At 44.1% G+C, this 18,479-nt stretch overlaps 1 protein-coding gene across 10 annotated transcripts in view; it reads left to right on the top strand.

Annotated features, from left to right (window-relative positions):
• LOC132887083 (microtubule-associated protein 4) overlaps positions 1-18,479 on the top strand; it is a 271,926-nt gene that overhangs the window by 215,674 nt on the left and 37,773 nt on the right. For all 10 annotated transcript variants that reach the window (XM_060922440.1, XM_060922439.1, XM_060922446.1 and 7 more), the window contains 4 exons: positions 6,953-8,160; positions 9,627-9,860; positions 12,714-12,846; positions 12,931-12,990. In XM_060922440.1, coding sequence (XP_060778423.1) covers positions 6,953-8,160; positions 9,627-9,860; positions 12,714-12,846; positions 12,931-12,990 — 1,635 coding nt within the window. The remainder of the gene's footprint in view (positions 1-6,952; positions 8,161-9,626; positions 9,861-12,713; positions 12,847-12,930; positions 12,991-18,479) is intronic.

The following is an 18,479-nucleotide window of genomic DNA, read 5'->3' as shown; positions in this document are numbered from 1 at the left end:
TTCAGAAGAGGAAGTAGAATAGGAGGGGAAGGATGGGCATAAAGCCGCCAGCGTGGAGAAAATGAGTGAGGCAAAAAGGATGGGCTATCCAGAAGAGGAGGGAGCTTATTTTTTCAAACAACGAATAAGCTGCTACACAATGAATCATGTGACATGAGCCAGGAAAATGGCCATCAAATGGGGAGGGTGGATCGGTGTCTGAGAGAGCGAGCGAGAGAGCACTGTTTCACTCTCACAGATTCTTGGTGAATTGTGGATCATAAATACAGAGAGAGAGAGAGAGAGGTAACAGCTCACGCTGTCATCCATTGACAACTAGACCAAAACCAGAAGGGATAAATCTCAACTATTATATTGTAACACAGAAGAAAAAGAAGGACATTTGAAAAGAAGACAAAGACATATATTTAAAGACTAGATAGCAATAGCTAGAGGAGGAAAAGCATGTCCTCTCTCTCCAACCAGCAGCCAGCATCTCCATTCTCGGAGTACAGTGAGCTATGCAAAGGTTCTTCTATGTCCACACCCCCTGCCACGCAGGAATGGGATTGGCAGCATGGTGACATTGGGACTCCAAGGAGCTTTGCTGGTACCACCCGAGCCCTGGGGCTGACTGATGAAGATAAGCTGTGCTTCTTTGACCCTCCAGCAGCAATGGGCAAGGAGTCAGAACTGCAGGTTCCTGGAAGAAGTGCAGTTCCTGGGAGCATGTCACTAAGCAGCGTAGGGGAAAGTCTAGAGAGCCCTTTGTCATCATCTCCCTCACCTGCATCCCCTGGGAAATTCACAGCGTCTTTAGAATCTGCAGGTAACAGTGGAATGGTGCCAACTTCGCAACTTTCAGGATCATCTTCACAGAACACTGATGTCCCTTCCCCGTTTGAATCTCTGAAACCAGCCAGTGTAGCAGAATGGAATCCATCACCTCATGGCCTCAGTCCAGAGACGAGCCCCAAGGTGGGCTCTCCCCAAGCACCCCCTAACTACTGTGTCATAGGAGTCATTAATGATAAATACCTTGAGGGTGGAAATGAAGGTGTTGGTGGAAGACCAGCAGCTGAGGGATCATCAAATGAGAGTGAAGAGGAGGGTGAAGTTCTTGAGCCTTGTTTCATGGGTCGAGCTGAGCAGCAGAGGAAGGCTATGAGGAGAGCCATGTCCGAGTGTTCCCATTTGTCCGTGCCAGCCAGCATTCAGCTACCAGACAAGTACCCTGGTGGAGGAGTGCTTGATGAGCTGACCTCAGCAGTAGGAGGACCCCGTCGACCTCACACTGGGGGCATGAAACGCTCCCTCACCGTGGCAGACAATCAGCCCCCAACACCTCCACCAACCCTGTATGCTACTGGAGCTCATAACGACTTGAGTCATGGAACTGGGACAACACTTCATCTTACTCCATTTCCACCACTCAAGAGTAATGGAAGCTTTCCACTCTCACCCTTGGAGGACGTTCCGGAGGGTTCAATTGTGGACAAGGACCAGGGTGTGCTGTTGCCAGTGCCTGTCACAAACCGAGCTCTCAATGGCAGCACCACTGGCACCGAAGGCAGTGTCAATCTGTTCCCTGTACTCGAGGGTAGGTGATGCAAGCCAGATGAAAAACTGGAATTAACATATATTTATCACAACAATATCTTAACAATATTAGCGAAAAGATAAGATTACATTTATTTTTCCCAAGTCAGCTTCGCCATAGATAGAGCAAGTGTTGGTCAAAATTAAAATTTAAGGAAAACACGGTCAGTGTGTATGACATTGGGAAACTGAAGGATGGGTTGACAGGTGGTTACAAGAATAACATACCGTACTTTTTGTTTATTCTGATTGCTGTGTCTGGGTTTGTGTATGTTTATATGAGTGCAGTGCGAGTAAAATTTTCTTTCTGCTTTACAACTATTGAGAGAAAAGGATACTGGAGCACCAGAAATCGAGGGCGTTAAATGACTAGACTAGGATAGTAGGTCACTCTGACAGCAGTCTCAGCCTCAGATGCTCCGCCTGCAGAGCATCATCGACGATTTGAATTATGCTGCATGTTAATATAACCGCTATTGTAATTACACTTATCCATGTGTATGCACCAGTGCGCAGAGGTTTTTTAGTGCAGTATAATAAAAGCATTTGTCAAAATGCTGGTTTGTGTCTCGTAGTAAGCAGGTTGACAAAAGTAATCTGGTGGATAGAGACCCATTACATAGCCCCCCTTTTATTTTTGGCACATGTGGGTCTGTTCTGACAATCATGTGCCGGCTACATGCCTGTGACCTGTAGCTGGTCATTCTGCATGTCAGTCAAATTGCGCCTTCCGGTCAAAGAAAGTGGTTCTTGATCATGTGTGGAGGAAAAAATAGAGACAATTTGATTCCTGGCTTCCAAGATTAATTTTCAGAAGTAGTTTTACAGCTTCTATCCAGACTGCTTGATGGTTCTCTATGGATTTTGCATCGGTTCACAGTGATATGACATCACTGCCGATGTGGGAGAGAGAGAGAGTCTTTCAAGTTCGCGTTCTTAGGTGCACGTCCTCAAAAATGTACTGTTATGTTCATGGGACACTGAAACACTGCACAATAATATAGACGTAAATGTTCTGGAGAGGTTATTTGCTGTCACTTGGCCTTGTTTTATTCCGTTCTGTTAGTAAGGACTGAAGAGTTTAATTGTACATGATTGCATCCTTACTTTTAGCCTCTTTTTACTATCCCCAGGATGGCGTATTATAGTAATGGGGTTTGCTTTGACCTGCTGCAGTTTGCCATTATTAGTGTCCGTCGTGACGGCTGTTGAGGCAAGTTTTGCTAAATTGTTAGATATTTGAAGGTCAAAAGGTTATTCCTTTGCAGCTATTTAATGACCAGAACTGTAAGTTTTTTACAAACACAGCCTTTCGACCACCATGCAATGTCTGTCTCACTCTAAAGCATCGAATTCGGCTTGTATTTTTTTTTTTTTCTGACTTGTTTGGGTCACAGCACCATGAGTAAATGTCTTTTTCTTATCGTTACGGATGGTAGTCAGATGACTCATGACTGTCTTAGTCCAAGTATGATTTTGAAAGATTACTTTTGCTCCACTAAAGATCGGCTGACCACCAACCATACATTTAAACATGTCAGAGTCACTTTTTGAATGTCAGAGTAGATAGAATTAATGTGGCCCTGCTAGCTGCTTGTGTGTAAAGAACACATCATCAGTTCTTTATATACACACACACACACACACACACACACACACACACAGAGCTGTAGAAAAATGTTTTTAATGAAGAGACCACTACAAAATGATCAGTTTCTCTGGTTTTACTAGTTATAGGTATAAGTGTTTGAGGAACATGAACATTTTTGTTTCGTTCCATAAACCACTGACGACATTTCCCCCAAATTCCACATAAATATATTGCCACTTAGAGCATTTAATTGCAGAAAATGACAACTGGTCAAAATAACAACAACAAAAAAAGATTAAGTGTTTCAGACCGTGAATAATGCATAGAAATCAAGACCATATTCAATTTTAAGCAACACAGTACTAATATTTGAACTGAGTATGAGTTCAAAAATCAATATTTGGTGGAATAACCCTGACATTTAATCACAGCTTTCATGCGTCTTGGCATGCTCTCCACCAGACTTTCACGTTGCTCTTGGATGACTTTATGCCACTCCTGGCACAAAAATTCAATCAGCTCAGCTTTGTTTGGTGGCTTGTGACCATCTGTCTTCCTCTTGATCACGTTCCAGAGGTTTTCAATCGGGTTCAGGTCTGAGATTGGACTGGCCATGACAGGGTCTTGATCTTGTGGTCCTCCATCCACACCTTGATTGACCTGGCTGTGTGGCATGGAGCATTGTTCTGCTGGAAAACCCAATCCTCAGAGTTAGGCAACATTGTCAGAGCAGAAGGAAGCAAGTTTTCTTCCAGGATAACCTTGTACATGGTACTCATGTCCTTCACAAACAAAAACTGCTCCATTTCAGCCTTGCTGAAGCACCCCCAGATCATCACCGACCCTCCACCAAATTTCGTAATGGGTGCGGGACACGCTGTGGTTGTAGGCCTCTCCAGGCCTCCAGCTCTCCATTAGACAACCAGGTGATGGGAAACGCTGAAAATTGGACTCAGTCCTCTACAGTCCAATCCTTCTGGTCTTTAGCGAACCTTAGCCTGGCTCTTCTTTGCTTCTCACTGACGAAGGGCTTTTTTCTAGCTTTGCATGACTTCAACCCCTCCTGGAGGAGCCTGTTTTGAACCATCCTTGCAGTGCACTGAACACCAGCTGCCATTTGCCATTCTTTTTGGAGGTCACTTGATGTCATCCTACGATTGTTGAGTGGTATTCAAAGGAGTCGGCGATCATCCCGGTCAGTGGAGAGTCGTTTTCACCCTCTGTAACTTTGTGTCCCCCATGTCGGCTGCTTGACCTTGTTCGTATGAACTGCCGTCTTTGATATTCTGAGGATGGAAGCAACCTGACACTCACTGTATCTCTCTGTCAGTAAAGCCAGAACTGAACCCTTCTTTTTCTCACTCAGAAATTTTCTTTGTAACTCTTTTGGCATGATTAATTGATCTCTTTTTCATCTCATCTCATTATCTCTAGCCGCTTTATCCTGTTCTACAGGGTCGCAGGCAAGCTGGAGCCTATCCCAGCTGACTACGGGCGAAAGGCGGGGTACACCCTGGACAAGTCGCCAGGTCATCACAGGGCTGACACATAGACACAGACAACCATTCACACTCACATTCACACCTACGGTCAATTTAGAGTCACCAGTTAACCTAACCTGCATGTCTTTGGACTGTGGGGGAAACCGGAGCACCCGGAGGAAACCCACGCGGACACGGGGAGAACATGCAAACTCCACACAGAAAGGCCCTCGCCAGCCACTGGGCTCGAACCCGGACCTTCTTGCTGTGAGGCGACAGCGCTAACCACTACACCACCGTGCCGCCTGATCTTTCTTTTTTTTATTCCAATTAAATTTAAGGTACAACTAACACTGTTTTTTTCCATCCAAACTAGTCCTATTACAAGAGGATATTGACGACCACAGCAGTGGTTTTTATACTTGTTAAATACAATTTGGCTCAGATGATCACCTAATCAGTACTTCATTAAGTAAAATGAGGTGAGCACAGACACTGGAATGAAATGGCTGCCATACATAGAGACGCTGATTTAAGAAAAAAATCGAAGTGGTCTCTTAATTTTTTCCAGACAGATAGATAGATAGATAGATAGATAGATAGATAGATAGATAGATAGATAGATAGATAGATAGATAGAAACCTCAAAGCTGTAAATTGGGTTTTTAGTGATTAGTCATGAAATTGCACTCATGCAATTTTTCAAACAAAAACAGACCTTATGTTTTTTTTTTCTTTTTTTGAGTCTCCACATTTTTTAAAATCTAATTTTCAGGTGAATGCTTTTGTTTCCAAATTGATTCAGACACTCATGTGGAAACTGCAGAGTCATTGTTTACATCGAAGACCTGGAGAGCTGAACAGCAACAGGGCTTGGAAATTGTACCTCAGATATTTTTTTTGTGTGTGTGTGTGTGTGTGTGTGTGTGTGTAAGGCAGGGGTGGGCAATTATTTTTTCCATGGGGCCACATGAGAAACAGAAAATTTTGTGGAGGGCCGGACCAAAAGGCTGAACTAAATTCTGCATAATATTAATTGTATTTATTTATATAAAGCAGTAAATAACATTGTTTTTACAAGCTGCTAAGACTGGTAAGAGTATGGGGAAAAAACGAGGTTGCCTTACAAAAAATGTCATTTATTCAATCAAATTTCCCAAAACAATGGTTAACAAAATGTGAACGTTTCTACCATTTTTTTTCAGTCACATTCACCCCAAAACACAATAAAGACATCACAATATTGTCTTTCTACTCCAAATATCAAGCAAGATACATCAGATTATAATAATGATGCCGTGTCGATTCGGTGTAGGAATCAGATCTACAGATCGGCTCGGGCTCCGGCGCCTGCTGGTGACGTCACGCTATGTGATTGGCTGGACCGTTTGAAGGATGATGTACAAGTTTGTGGTTGGTCTGGACAAATTAGGGAAGTAGTTATCGCGGGATTAGGTTTCGTGGGATTTCATGTCATGTTCATGTCGCGCGCATTGCGTTTTTGTCGAACACAACTTCAGAATAAAAGCAATGCACATTCAGTCCATGCATGAGGTAAAATTAGAAAATACGTTTATTTTGTAATTTCTAATTAACCTTACGCGGGCCGGTCAGAATGAACCAAAGGGCCGGATGCGGCCCGCGGGCCGGAAAATGCCCAGGTCTGGTGTAAGCGCATCAACCCTTGTGTGTATTTGCGCACTCTGTTATCTTTGATAAATGCTTACTTATCCAATGTTTCGGTAGTCTGTCTTGACTTTGTTTTTATTCATTATTATGAAGAACCAAACATCGGTTACATACACCATCACTGAGGTCAACAAAGTACTTTCATTACCAATTCATACTGAATTGTCTGAAGTGTCTCAAATAAAAATTGAGAACGCATTATGCAAGTAGTAATTTTCATAATGTCTTATTATTAATTAATATGGAGAGTACAACAAGTGGAGCACCCCTCTACAAGCTTGAGTCTCATGATTATGTTGATGTAGAATATGGTTATTTGTCAGAATGGAAAGGCTCTGAGCTCAGTAGTTTATATTATCCTTTGCTTTATTAATTGAGTTAAAGATGCTATTCTGTCGGCCAAACTACAGCAATAAAAGCTGGTTCATTTTTAACTTCTTTCTTAGGGATGTATGTTTAAATTTAAAAATATATGTGCAACTGACAAAATATGCATTGTAGAAGTATTTTTGTCATTCTGCAAGCAAGATAGCGCTGTGAATATTCTCTAGGATGCTTATTCTACACAATGTAAAAGAATAACACATTCAATTTGTTTAACTTTCTCCTCCAGTCAAAACTGAGAAAATCCAGCCAGTGGTGGAAAAAATAGAGAGCCTGGAGAAGTCTGATGTGTTCAGCAAAGTAGACAAGATGGACAAGGTTGAGAAGACTGACGAGGTGGCCAAAGCCAAAGAGACCGATACAAAAGACAAAACGGAAAACAAGGACAGTCATGAAAAGCAAGATATGTTTGACAAGGTGGAAACCGTCAAAAAGACCGATATAAAAGACATAAAGGAAAGCAAGGACAGTCGTGAAAAGCAAGATACGTTTGACAAGATGGACACAGTCAAAGAGATTGGTATAAAAGACAAAAAGGAAAGCAAGGATAGTAGTGAAAAGCAAGATACCTTTGACAAAGTGGAACCAGTGAAAGAGACCGATATAAAAGACACGAAGGAAAGCAAGGATAGTAGCGAAAAGCACGATACCTTTGACAAGGTGGAAACGGTCAAAGAGACCGATATAAAAGACAAAAAGGAAAGCAAGGATAGTAGTGACAAGCAAGATATGTTTAACAAGGTCGAAAAAGTCAAAGAGACACCTGTAGCTGATATATCAGATAAACCAGACAAAACTGAGCAGCCTGAGAAGACAGAGAAGATGCATGTAACTGAAAAAACAGATACAAGTAAAAAGGCTGACACTGTAGAGCAAGTTGAGAAACTTCCTGATATAAAAACTAGTGAAGGTAAGAGAGATCTGTCTCCAGAGATGGTCAAGGAGGTGGAAGTGGAAAAGATGGAAAATGTCGAAAAGTTAGAGTTGAAAGCAGAAACTGCCAAAGTTGATAAAGATAAAGCAGAAGCGGACAAAAGTGAGAAGGAAAAGCTTGGTCAGAAGCTAGATGAGAAATCGGAGAAGGATAATGCTGAGAAAGACAAGCTCGATCAGAAACCTCATGAGGAAGCAGAAAAGGACAAACTTGAGACAGTCAAGCTTGATCAGAAGCAAGAAAAAGACCAAGCTGAAAGTGAGGTGGTTGAGTCAGGCAAAGATGTCGCTCAAAAAACGGATGCTGTGGAAGAGACAAAGCTGCCTGAGAAACAGAAGAAAACAGAAAAAGCTGGAACAGAGGTGAAAAAAGACCCATCTGCCAAAGTAGAGAAAGAAGACAAAACCGAAAAAGCCAAAAAAGCAGCAGCTAAGCCTGTGGCATCTAATGGTGCCAGAACTACACCAGGAAAAGACCTGCCTAGTCCAGAGAAGAAAACCAAGGTAAGGAGCGTCCTTTTCTACTCACCCCAGTACCTCATTGGTCATGCTGCTGTTGCTCTCGCTAATGCTAATTTTTGTTTGAGTTATTCAACACACACACTCAAATCAAGTGCCAAAGCATGATTAAGACCATTATATCTTGTTATTGCTTCCACATATGCTTTTTTTTTTTAATTTGCCAAAGAGCCCTGGTGCTCCTCGTTTGAGGAAACCAAGAGCACAAATAAAATTTCCATTTAGGCAGTTGGATTTTTGTTGTTGTTCGGACAGCTGATAAAACACCAAGTTGATCAAACTGTGGTGGCTTTTTTTTTTTTTTTTTTGGTTTCATCATCACCTGACTAAATTGATCAACTGTCTAGTTATTTTCTTGAACCAACTTGTCTACTGTGTTGCATTAGTGGTCATCGTAATTCCCAATTTTTTTCTGTCGACCCGCTCGTCTCAGCTTGGCCCATCTTTCAGCAGCTGGTACGTGGTCAGACCAAGCTGGAATTTTTTCAGCAAGAAAAGTATTAATCTGTGAATTAACATTTCACAAAGTCCTAATCACCTTGTTCACGGAAAACACCAGATTTCTTTTGTCCAGCCAGAATCTCGCAGCAACATTTATAAAGCCTGATGGGTTTACTACTTTGACAAAATCTAAAGCCTTGAGAAAGTCTTTGGCTGCAAGTAGGTACAGTAAGATGCCCAGGGCAAAAAAAACTGGCTCAAGCCCCAGAAACCATCGCAGGCATGCCAGAGACGAGCACATGTGCTAGCTTTGCTTGCCATCAGTCGTGAAAAATCTTTAAGCGGTGTTCACCGGGGCGGCACGGTGGTGTAGTGGTTAGCGCTGTCGCCTCACAGCAAGAAGGTCCGGGTTCGAGCCCCGTGGCCGGCGAGGGCCTTTCTGTGCGGAGTTTGCATGTTCTCCCCGTGTCCGCGTGGGTTTCCTCCGGGTGCTCCGGTTTCCCCCACAGTCCAAAGACATGCAGGTTAGGTTAACTGGTGACTCTAAATTGAGCGTAGGTGTGAATGTGAGTGAGAATGGTTGTCTGTGTCTATGTGTCAGCCCTGTGATGACCTGGAGACTTGTCCAGGGTGTACCCCGCCTTTCGCCCGTAGTCAGCTGGGATAGGCTCCAGCTTGCCTGCGACCCTGTAGAACAGGATAAAGCGGCTACAGATAATGAGAATGAATGAGATGAGATGAGTGTTCACCATTTGTTGATCAAAAGTCTTATTAAAAAAAAAAACCCTGAGGATCAAATGTACGGTAAGTGAAGCACTTGCACGATGGAACCCTAGTTATTAAAAACAACAGCAAAAAAAAACAATCAACATTATAACATTACACTACATGGTACATCAGCTGTCTTAACACTCATCCAGCTGCTTGTGTCCTGCTGCTGTTATTTGTCCTTTTATGTTTTTGTTACTCCTTTGCTTTCCATTTTTTGGGTTTGCCGTCCATCCATACAGCCTGCTACCACGACAACCAAACCAAGCATGGTCAAATCCCGGCCAAGCACGGTGGCCAACGCTGCAGCTGCTCCTAAGCGCCCGACCCCAGCCCCTACCTCCACATCCCTGAGCAAAAAAGCACCCATGCCCAAGGCACCCATGCCCAAGGCACCCACACCCACGGCTGGCACCAAGCGTCCCGCTTCGGCTGCCAGCCGTCTCTCCACTGCAACCAGTGAGGTCAAGCCTAAGGTAAGTCACTAAGTTCTGTCATGGAGAATTCGAAAATTAGACTCTTTGAAGACTAAAAAGCACTTCTTCTACCCTACTTCCAGAACTCATGTCCCTTTTATTTGCGTGGCTGACCTGTTTGTGGTTCATTTGCAATGCTGTTATCAATGTTCATCCTTTACACTTCTGCTGAAATTACTGTCATATTCTTTCTACTTATATGAAAAAACAGAATATACATATACTACCGTTCAAAAGTTTGGGGTCACTTTGAAATGTCCTTATTTTTGAAAGAAAAGCACTGTTCTTTTCAATGAAGATCACTTTAAACTAATCAGAAATGCACTCTATACATTGCTAATGTGGTAAATGACTATTCTAGCTGCAAATGTCTGGTTTTTGGTGCAATATCTCCATAGGTGTATAGAGATCTTGCAGTCACGTGACCAGAAAGTACACAGCTGCCATCTTGTCGGTAAAAAACACCGCTGAATACTGCTGCACTCGTGTGCAGAATGGATCAATTTCAACCGACGGACTACACGGCTCATTTTTCTAATGAACAGATAACTAGATATATGTCTAAAATAAACGATCTACAGATTAGTGACCCTTATGGCTTACCGGACGTAGTTTTCACGACCGTCTCAGTGGATATTGAACTGCCAGCGGAATACCCAGACGTGTATAATTACCTCATTAACTTTCCCTCGCTGTTCAGTGGTGAAGCACTGCGTGCTTATAAATCTCTGGACAGTTATCTTTACAGAAATTCAGGATTTGTCAGCCGCCCTCAGATGTGGCATCTTGTAAACAAGAAAATAATCCTCATTGGACGGGTAAGTCACTTAAGTATTGAGTATAGCACTGACCAGCCGATTATAGAATAGAATAAGGTAATTCCAGCTGTAATTCCAAATCGTCCGTCTTGTTCACATGGATCTGGCGTTGGAGAGGTAGAGGCTTAGCAGTGGAGGTTTGAGTGGCTGTTTTCTGAGCTTAGTCAACAGGCCGGCTCTGCCTGCAGCCTCGCTTTTGCTTCCGTTCCCGACGCCGTCTCCTTTGCTTTGCTTCCGATAACAATCCACGGAGACCCCGCTGGTCTCGCTATCTCATCCGGAATGTTGTGCATGCGATGGAAATCGCTACAAACCGTCATTTTCTGCTGGAAACCAATGTCCAGTAAGTCCATACGGTTGTAGTGGATATTGAAGTCTGGTACAGATGAACAACATGCAAAAATACACACAAAAAACATAAAAAACGTGCACAGGTAGGGAGAGCTTGTAGCCGCAGCCGTTGTAGTAGAATTGTATATAGTAGGGTTTTCCAGAAGCAAAGGTAGAAGTAGAAGGTGGAAATATGGCGTTTGACCGACAAGATGGCGTCTGTCACAATCTGGATCGGCTGTGACGTCACATGCAAGTGCTCCATTGCGGCCCATTTCCAGCAACTCTCACTCCAGTGTTCTAATGGTACAAGGTGTTTGCTCATTGCCTCAGAAGGCTAATGGATGATTAGAAAACCCTTGTACAATCATGTTAGCACAGCTGAAAACAGTTGAGCTCTTTAGAGAAGCTATAAAACTGACCTTCCTTTGAGCAGATTGAGGCTACATCCACACGACAACGGCACCGAGATTTTATTAAAAAAGTATCGCGTCCACATGGGCAACGGATCAGTAAAATATCAGGTACATATGGCAACGCAGCGCTTGCTGAAAACGATGGAATACACATGCCACACCTCTACGTGCGCTGTAAGACGGTCCCATCGGAGACACCAGAACAATAGAAGAAGTAGGACGCATGTGCATAAACCCCTTCTTCTACCCGGCGTGAATGAGAGAGTGCTGCTTGTTCTAGTCATGTGGTTGTAACGTCATCGTAAACAAATCCGTTCTACTCATCCAGACGACTTCGCAACGGCTCCGTTGGCAGATTTTTCCACTCTGGAACCCGTTCTCAAAAAATTTCGTTTTGGGACACCCAAAACGCCGGTGCCGTGTGGACGCCAGGCCGAAACGATAAACAATTTTATCAGATTCACCTGAATCCGTGGTAAATGACTATTCTAGCTAAATTCTACTAAATGTGTGGTTTTTGGTGCAATATCTCCATAGGTGTATAGAGGCCCATTTCCAGCAACTCTCACTCCAGTGTTCTAATGGTACAATGTGTTTGCTCATTGCCTCAGAAGGCTAATGGATGATTAGAAAACCCTTGTACAATCATGTTAGCACAGCTGAAAACAGTTGAGCTCTTTAGAGAAGCTATAAAACTGACCTTCCTTTGAGCAGATTGAGTTTCTGGAGCATCACATTTGTGGGGTCGATTAAATGCTCAAAATGGCCAGAAAAATATCTTGACTATATTTTCTATTCATTTTACAACTTATGGTGGTAAATAAAATTGTGACTTTTCATGGAAAACACAAAATTGTCTGGGTGACCCCAAACTTTTGAACGGTAGTGTATACAGTACCTGCAGTGTCCCCTAGTTCTTTTGTTCCTGTTTCTTATCCGACTATTATTTACAAGAGGTAAAAAAAAAAAAAAATTATAAAATATTTTTTAAAAATGTATGTCACATGAAGCTAGAATATGTGTTGGGGAATTCTTTGCCATAGTTTTTAAGCAAGGTACCTGAGTCACTGTAATTACTAAAGACCTTTCTAAAGGGCATAGACATTTTGAAAATGGTGTGGTCATTGATTTTAGAGCAAGGTCGAGCTGATTCTGATAAAGCACTGTGAAATGCATGGCCTGGATTCATGGTTTTTTGGTTTACAGCTCCTAAAGAACCCCCATATTGTTCTTAATACCAGTAAATGCCGTACTCTATCTTAGCTGCAGTGTTTTTACTTCTTGTTCAGACAGCCACAGAGTCGTCAGTGCCAAAGTCCCATGCTGCACCATCTCGGTCTGCAGCCTCCAAGAATGGTACCTCTACCACAGCCGTGAGCAGAACCACTGCATCAAGCGCCCCCACAGCACGGCGCTCTCTGGGTGAGTCTACCACACACACCGAAGTAAATTTTGAGTACACGAGAAAGAAATTAATGACAAATGGTATGACATTGTTATATGCAGCTACAAAGACTGAGAACAAAACAGGGGAGGAGAAGAAACCAAGTACTCTGAAGACCACAGGTACAGCATCATGCATTTTCCATCATGCATTTTAACTACGATACTGTTACGCCAATATCCAGTTCTAGATTTATAGCGAAGCAGAGGCAAACATGAAAGTCAAGGGCTTTTACAGACATGACCGATTTCTCTCTGATATGCAGTATTTGTCTCAATGATTGTAACATTTAACCTACACTGAGTTACCAGTTTTGGGACACTTCTGTAGCATCATCTTGCAACTCTTTTAGCCTTCAGAGCAGCTTGATATCGTGTGGTCTGGATTGGTTGCGCAGGAATAATAATGCCTTGCAAATCTGATTGCATTTCTCAGTTCCTACAAAATAGACAGCCAACAAACTGCTGCCCTTTTTGCCTCATTCCAGAGAAGCTAATAGGATTGAGTTCTGAGGGTTGTATGGGTTACTGAAGCACTGGAAACTCTCAGTCATATACCTAGAAAGTCAAGCCAAGTTTATTTTTATAGCGCTTTTAACAACAGATATTGTCACAAAGCAGCTTTACAGAAATTTAAAGACTTTAAACATGAGCTAATTTTATTCCTAATCTATCCCCAATGATGAAGCCTGTGGCGACGGTGGCAAGGAAAAACTCCCTCAGACGACATGAGGAAGAAACCTCGAGAGGAATCAGACTCAAAAGGGAACCCATCCTCATTTGGGTGACAACAGATAACGTGATTATTATATAGAAACGGGTTCCGTCCGTCTGGTCACGTTTTCGTTTCCGGGCCATATCTTTAAAACTACTGAAGATATCTTCATGAAACTTTGTATACATATCAAGCAAAATGTAAACTGGTGCCTTTTGCTATTTTGGATTTTTGAAAAAAAAAAGAAGTATTTTTCAAATTTTTGCATTAAAATATAGATTTTGACTTAGTTTCCAAGAGCAGTGTTCATTTCCGGAGCATATATCCAAAACTATTCATGATACGGATTTGAAACTTGGTATACATGTTAACAAGGTGATGTAGATGTGTCTTTTCATCCTAAGAAATTTGAGAAATTGTAATTTTTCATGTTTCCATGGAAACAGTTTCAGACTCTCAGGTTAGTCTTAGGGGTCGGTTTTGTTTCCGGAGTGGTATGTGTAAGTAAGTCAAGTAAGTCAACTTTATTATCAATAATGCCGTATGTGCAGGACATACAGAGAATTGAAATTGCGTTTCCCTCTTATCCGCGGTGCAAACAGTAATAAACATGAAATATAAAATATAGGTAAAAGATATAAACTTAAAAAAAAATTATATACGCACACACACACACAATCTAAAGCTATCTAAGAAAAGACAGTGGCAATCCAGAAAGTATAAATATGGCAAATGTGGCAGTGTGAACAGAATTAACGGTATAAATTTAAATGTGACGAATGACAACATAAACAGAATGAACAATGTAAATGGGAACAGCAGTCTGACAGTATAGTAGGGCAAAATAGCACGATATAAACAGAATTATCAGTATAAATATAAATATGGCAGTATGAGCAGAATTTACAGTGTAAGTAAATATGCAGATATGACAGTATAAACAGTATAGCAGTGAAGTCTATCAAAGATAAAAGATGTATAAAGTGTAAACAGTGTTGTAAACAGTTTTTATATAGTGCAATTGAGTAAAAAATATCACGTGTAAACAGTTTTTACATAGTGCAATTGAATTTCGTTAAAGTGGCTGGTGACATTTGGTTTGTGTATTAAGGGAAGGGGGTACTGTCCTCGGAGGGAGTTCAGCATCCTGACGGCTTGGTGGATGAAGCTGTCTCTCAGTCTGCTGGTTCTCGCCCGGAGGCTTCTCATTCTCCTCCCAGAAGGCTGAAGAAGTGGTGGTTGGGTTGGGTGGAGTCGCCTGCAATGCTGAGTGCTCTGCAGGCCAGGCGTGTGTTGTAAATATCCTCAAGGGAGGGTAGGGGGACACCGATGATCTTCTCAGCTGCTCTCACTATGCGCTTCAGGGTCTTCCGGCAGGATGTAGTACAGCCGCCGTACCACACAGTGATGCAGCTGGTCAGGATGCTCTCGGTGGTTCCGCGGTAGAAGGTGTGCATGATGGGGACTGGTGCTATAGCTCTTTTCAGTCTGCAGAGGAAGTAGAGGTGCTGCTGAGCTTTCCTGGCCAGCGATGTTGTGTTGCTGCTCCAGGAGAGATCCTCGGTGAGGTACACACCCAGGAACTTGGTGCTGCTCACTCTCTCCACAGCGGCACCGTTGATGGTCAGTGGAGGATGCTGGGTGGAGGCTCTCCAGAAGTCGACAACTATCACCTTTGTCTTCTCCAGATTGTTGTCTCTGCACCACGCGGCCAGTTGGCTCACCTCGTCCCTGTAGTATGACTCATCATTGTTGTTAATGAGTCCCACCACAGTCGTGTCATCCGCAAACTTGATGAAGAGTTTGCTGTTGTGTGTTGGTGTGCAGTCGTGGGTCAGCAGGGTGAAGAGAAGGGGGCTGAGCACACATCCTTGGGGTGCCCCTGTGTTCAGTATGATGGTGCTGGATGTGTTGCTGCTGACCTGGACTGCCTGTGGTCTTCCGGTCAGGAAGTCCAGCAACCAGTTGCAGAGGGAGGTGTTAAGTCCTAGACAGTCCAGTTTCTGTATCAGCTGCTGGGGGATGATTGTGTTAAATGCTAAATTAAAGTCTAAGAACAGCATCAGCATGTAAGAGTCCTTAGTGTCCAGGTGAGTGAGAGCTGAGTGGAGAGCGGTGGAAATTGCATCATCATTGGACCGGTTGGCCCGATATGCAAATTGGTACGGGTCCATGGAGGGAGGGAGGATGGATTTGATGTGCTGCATGACTAACCGCTCGAAGCACTTCATGATGATGGGGGTCAGTGCCACAGGGTGGTAGTCATTGAAGCAGGATGGAGAGACCTTCTTTGGAACAGGGATGATGGTGGTGCTCTTGAAGCAGGTGGGGACAACAGCTTGCCTCAGAGAGGTGTTGAAGATGTCTGTGAGGACATCTGTGAGCTCCTCTGCACAGTCCTTTAGCAAACGACCTGGAATGTTGTCAGGTCCTACAGCTTTGCGGGTGTTGATCCTGGAGAGGGATCTCCTCACACTGGCTGGAGACAGGGACAGCACCTGGTCATCCAGAAGGGGTGGTGTCTTCTGTGCAGGCGTGCTGTTGTCAGCTTCAAACCGTCCAAAGAAGTTGTTCAGACTGTTCAGCAGAGTGATGTCCTTGTCACAGGTCTGTGGTTGAGGTTTATAGTCTGTGATGGTCTGTATCCCCTGCCACAGGCTCCTTGTGTCTCTGCTGTCAGTGAAATGATGGGTTATCCTGCTGCTGTACTGCCTGTTTGCTAGTCTGATGCCATGGGACAAATTGGCTCTTGCTGATCTCAGACCAGCCTCATCACCTGCTCTGAAAGCAGCGTTCCGGGCTTTCAGTAACCGATAGACTTCCCCCGTCAGCCATGGTTTCTGGTTGGCCCGTACTGTGATGGTCTTAATGTCCATGACATCATCAATGCATTTACTAATGTAGGCTGTAACAGTGTCTGAATACTCCTGGGTGTTGATCTGGTGGTTGTACTGTAGGTGGCTGCCTGCTTAAACATGTCCCAGTCTGTGATGTTAAAGCAGTCCTGAAGTGCTGAGGAACCACCCTCTGGCCACACCCGTACCTGCTTCTGGACTGGTCTGGTGACTTTGACCTTCGGCCTGTATGCTGGCATTAGCATAACAGTGATGTGGTCTGAAGCACTGAGATGGGGGAGGGGTGAGGCCTTGTATGCTCTTCTCAGTGTTGTGTAAACCAGGTCCAGTGTGTTGTTTCCCCGTGTTGCAAAATCACTGTGTTGATGTAACTGAGGAAACACTGTTTTGAGATTTGCGTGGTTGAAATCTCCAGCTACGATGAGAAGTCCCTCTGGATGGGCTGTCTGTTGGTCACTGATGGCGCAGTACAGTTCACTCAGTGCCTTGTCCCTATCGTTGTTGTTGCAGCTGGGAGGAATGTAAACTGCAACAAGCAGGATGGCAGAAAACTCCCTCAGTAGATAGAAGGGCCGGCACTTGATGATCATAAACTCCGCAAGGGGTGAACGGTGTCTGCAAACTACCACAGCGTCCTGACACCAAGTATCCCTGATGTAAACACAGACCCAGCCACCGCGGGTCTTACCTCCTTCAATGAGGGCTCTGTTTGCTCGGTAGCATGTTAGCCGGTCGAGCTGGATGGCGGAATCCGGGATGCTGTCATTGAGCCATGCTTCCGTGAACACAAAAACACAGCACTCTCTCACAGCCTGCTGGGTCGCTCTCAAAAGGTGCATATAGTCCAGTTTGTTATCCAAGGAGCGTACATTGGCGAGTACGATGGACGGTATAGCCAGCTTGTGTGGATTAGCCACTAGCCTGGCCTGGATACCCCCGCGCTTTCCCTGCTTCTGCCTCCTCTCGCACCGCCTACGGCGCTTCCTCTGCGGGTGTGCAGCAGTAGTGGGGGTCGATGTCAAAGCGGGCCGCCGGAGTAGGCCGAGGTCGTGTAGCTCCTTAGCGTGTGCCGGGTTTAACTTGCAGAAAAAAGTGTTGCCAATGTCAAAAAGAGTTCCACGGCTGTACCGTATGTCCGCCTAGGGACGGACAAACGCGACGAAAACATACAATCACTCGAGCACACCGACGAAGACAAACATGTAAACACCGCATTATCGGGACAGAGAGGGGCCGCTGCGTCTGTTAGGGTTTTGCTGGGATTCGAACCTGGTTCGTTGGTGTGATAATCCAGCAAACCCCCACTAGGCCACCAGGGGGATGACTCAAATGCAGAGGCGTAAGGCGGAAGTAGAAAAAGAATCAAAAGGTTTATTTAAACTATATACACTATATACAGGGCAAAACAAAAGACAAAAAAAAACCAAAGAGTATAATCCAAAAGAAAAGCAAAGTGCAAAAATACAAAAGCTAAGAAGATCAAAAAACACAGTACAAAGGAAACTGGAGATAAACATAACAGCACAAAGACTCCGTGACAAGAGGACTGAACTCAGGGGTATAAATAGACAAACTAATTAAGGACACAGGTGAAGATAATTAGGCAATTAACACAAACTCAAAACACAGGAACAGTGGCGGCCTCTAGAGGCCAAAATGAACACGACATGAAAAGGAAATAACAGCGGCCTCTAGAGGCCAAAACAGTCCTAGTCCTAACAGGACCCCCCCCCTAGGAGCGTCTCCTGACGTTCCCAGGGCGATCCGGATGGGCCGAATGGAAGTCCCGACATAGTTCTTTATCAAGGACATCCCGAGCAGGAACCCAGCAGCGCTCCTCAGGACCATAGCCCTCCCAGTCCACCAGATATTGCAACCCGCCGCGGACCCGGCGGGAGTCAAGCAGGCGATTCACAGTGAACACAGTCTGCCCCTGGAAGATGCGGGGGGGTGGGGGGTTCCTAGGGGCAGGGGCATACGTAGACGTCAGTACGGGCCGTAACAGGGAAACATGGAAAGTGGGGTTGATCCTCAGAGTCCGG

The sequence above is a fragment of the Neoarius graeffei genome, chromosome 5, assembly GCF_027579695.1.
Source record: "Neoarius graeffei isolate fNeoGra1 chromosome 5, fNeoGra1.pri, whole genome shotgun sequence".
In the NCBI taxonomy this organism is placed as follows: Eukaryota; Metazoa; Chordata; class Actinopteri; order Siluriformes; family Ariidae; genus Neoarius; species Neoarius graeffei.
The sequence above is the reverse complement of the archived record's forward strand: the minus strand, read 5'-3'. Positions and strand labels throughout refer to the sequence as shown.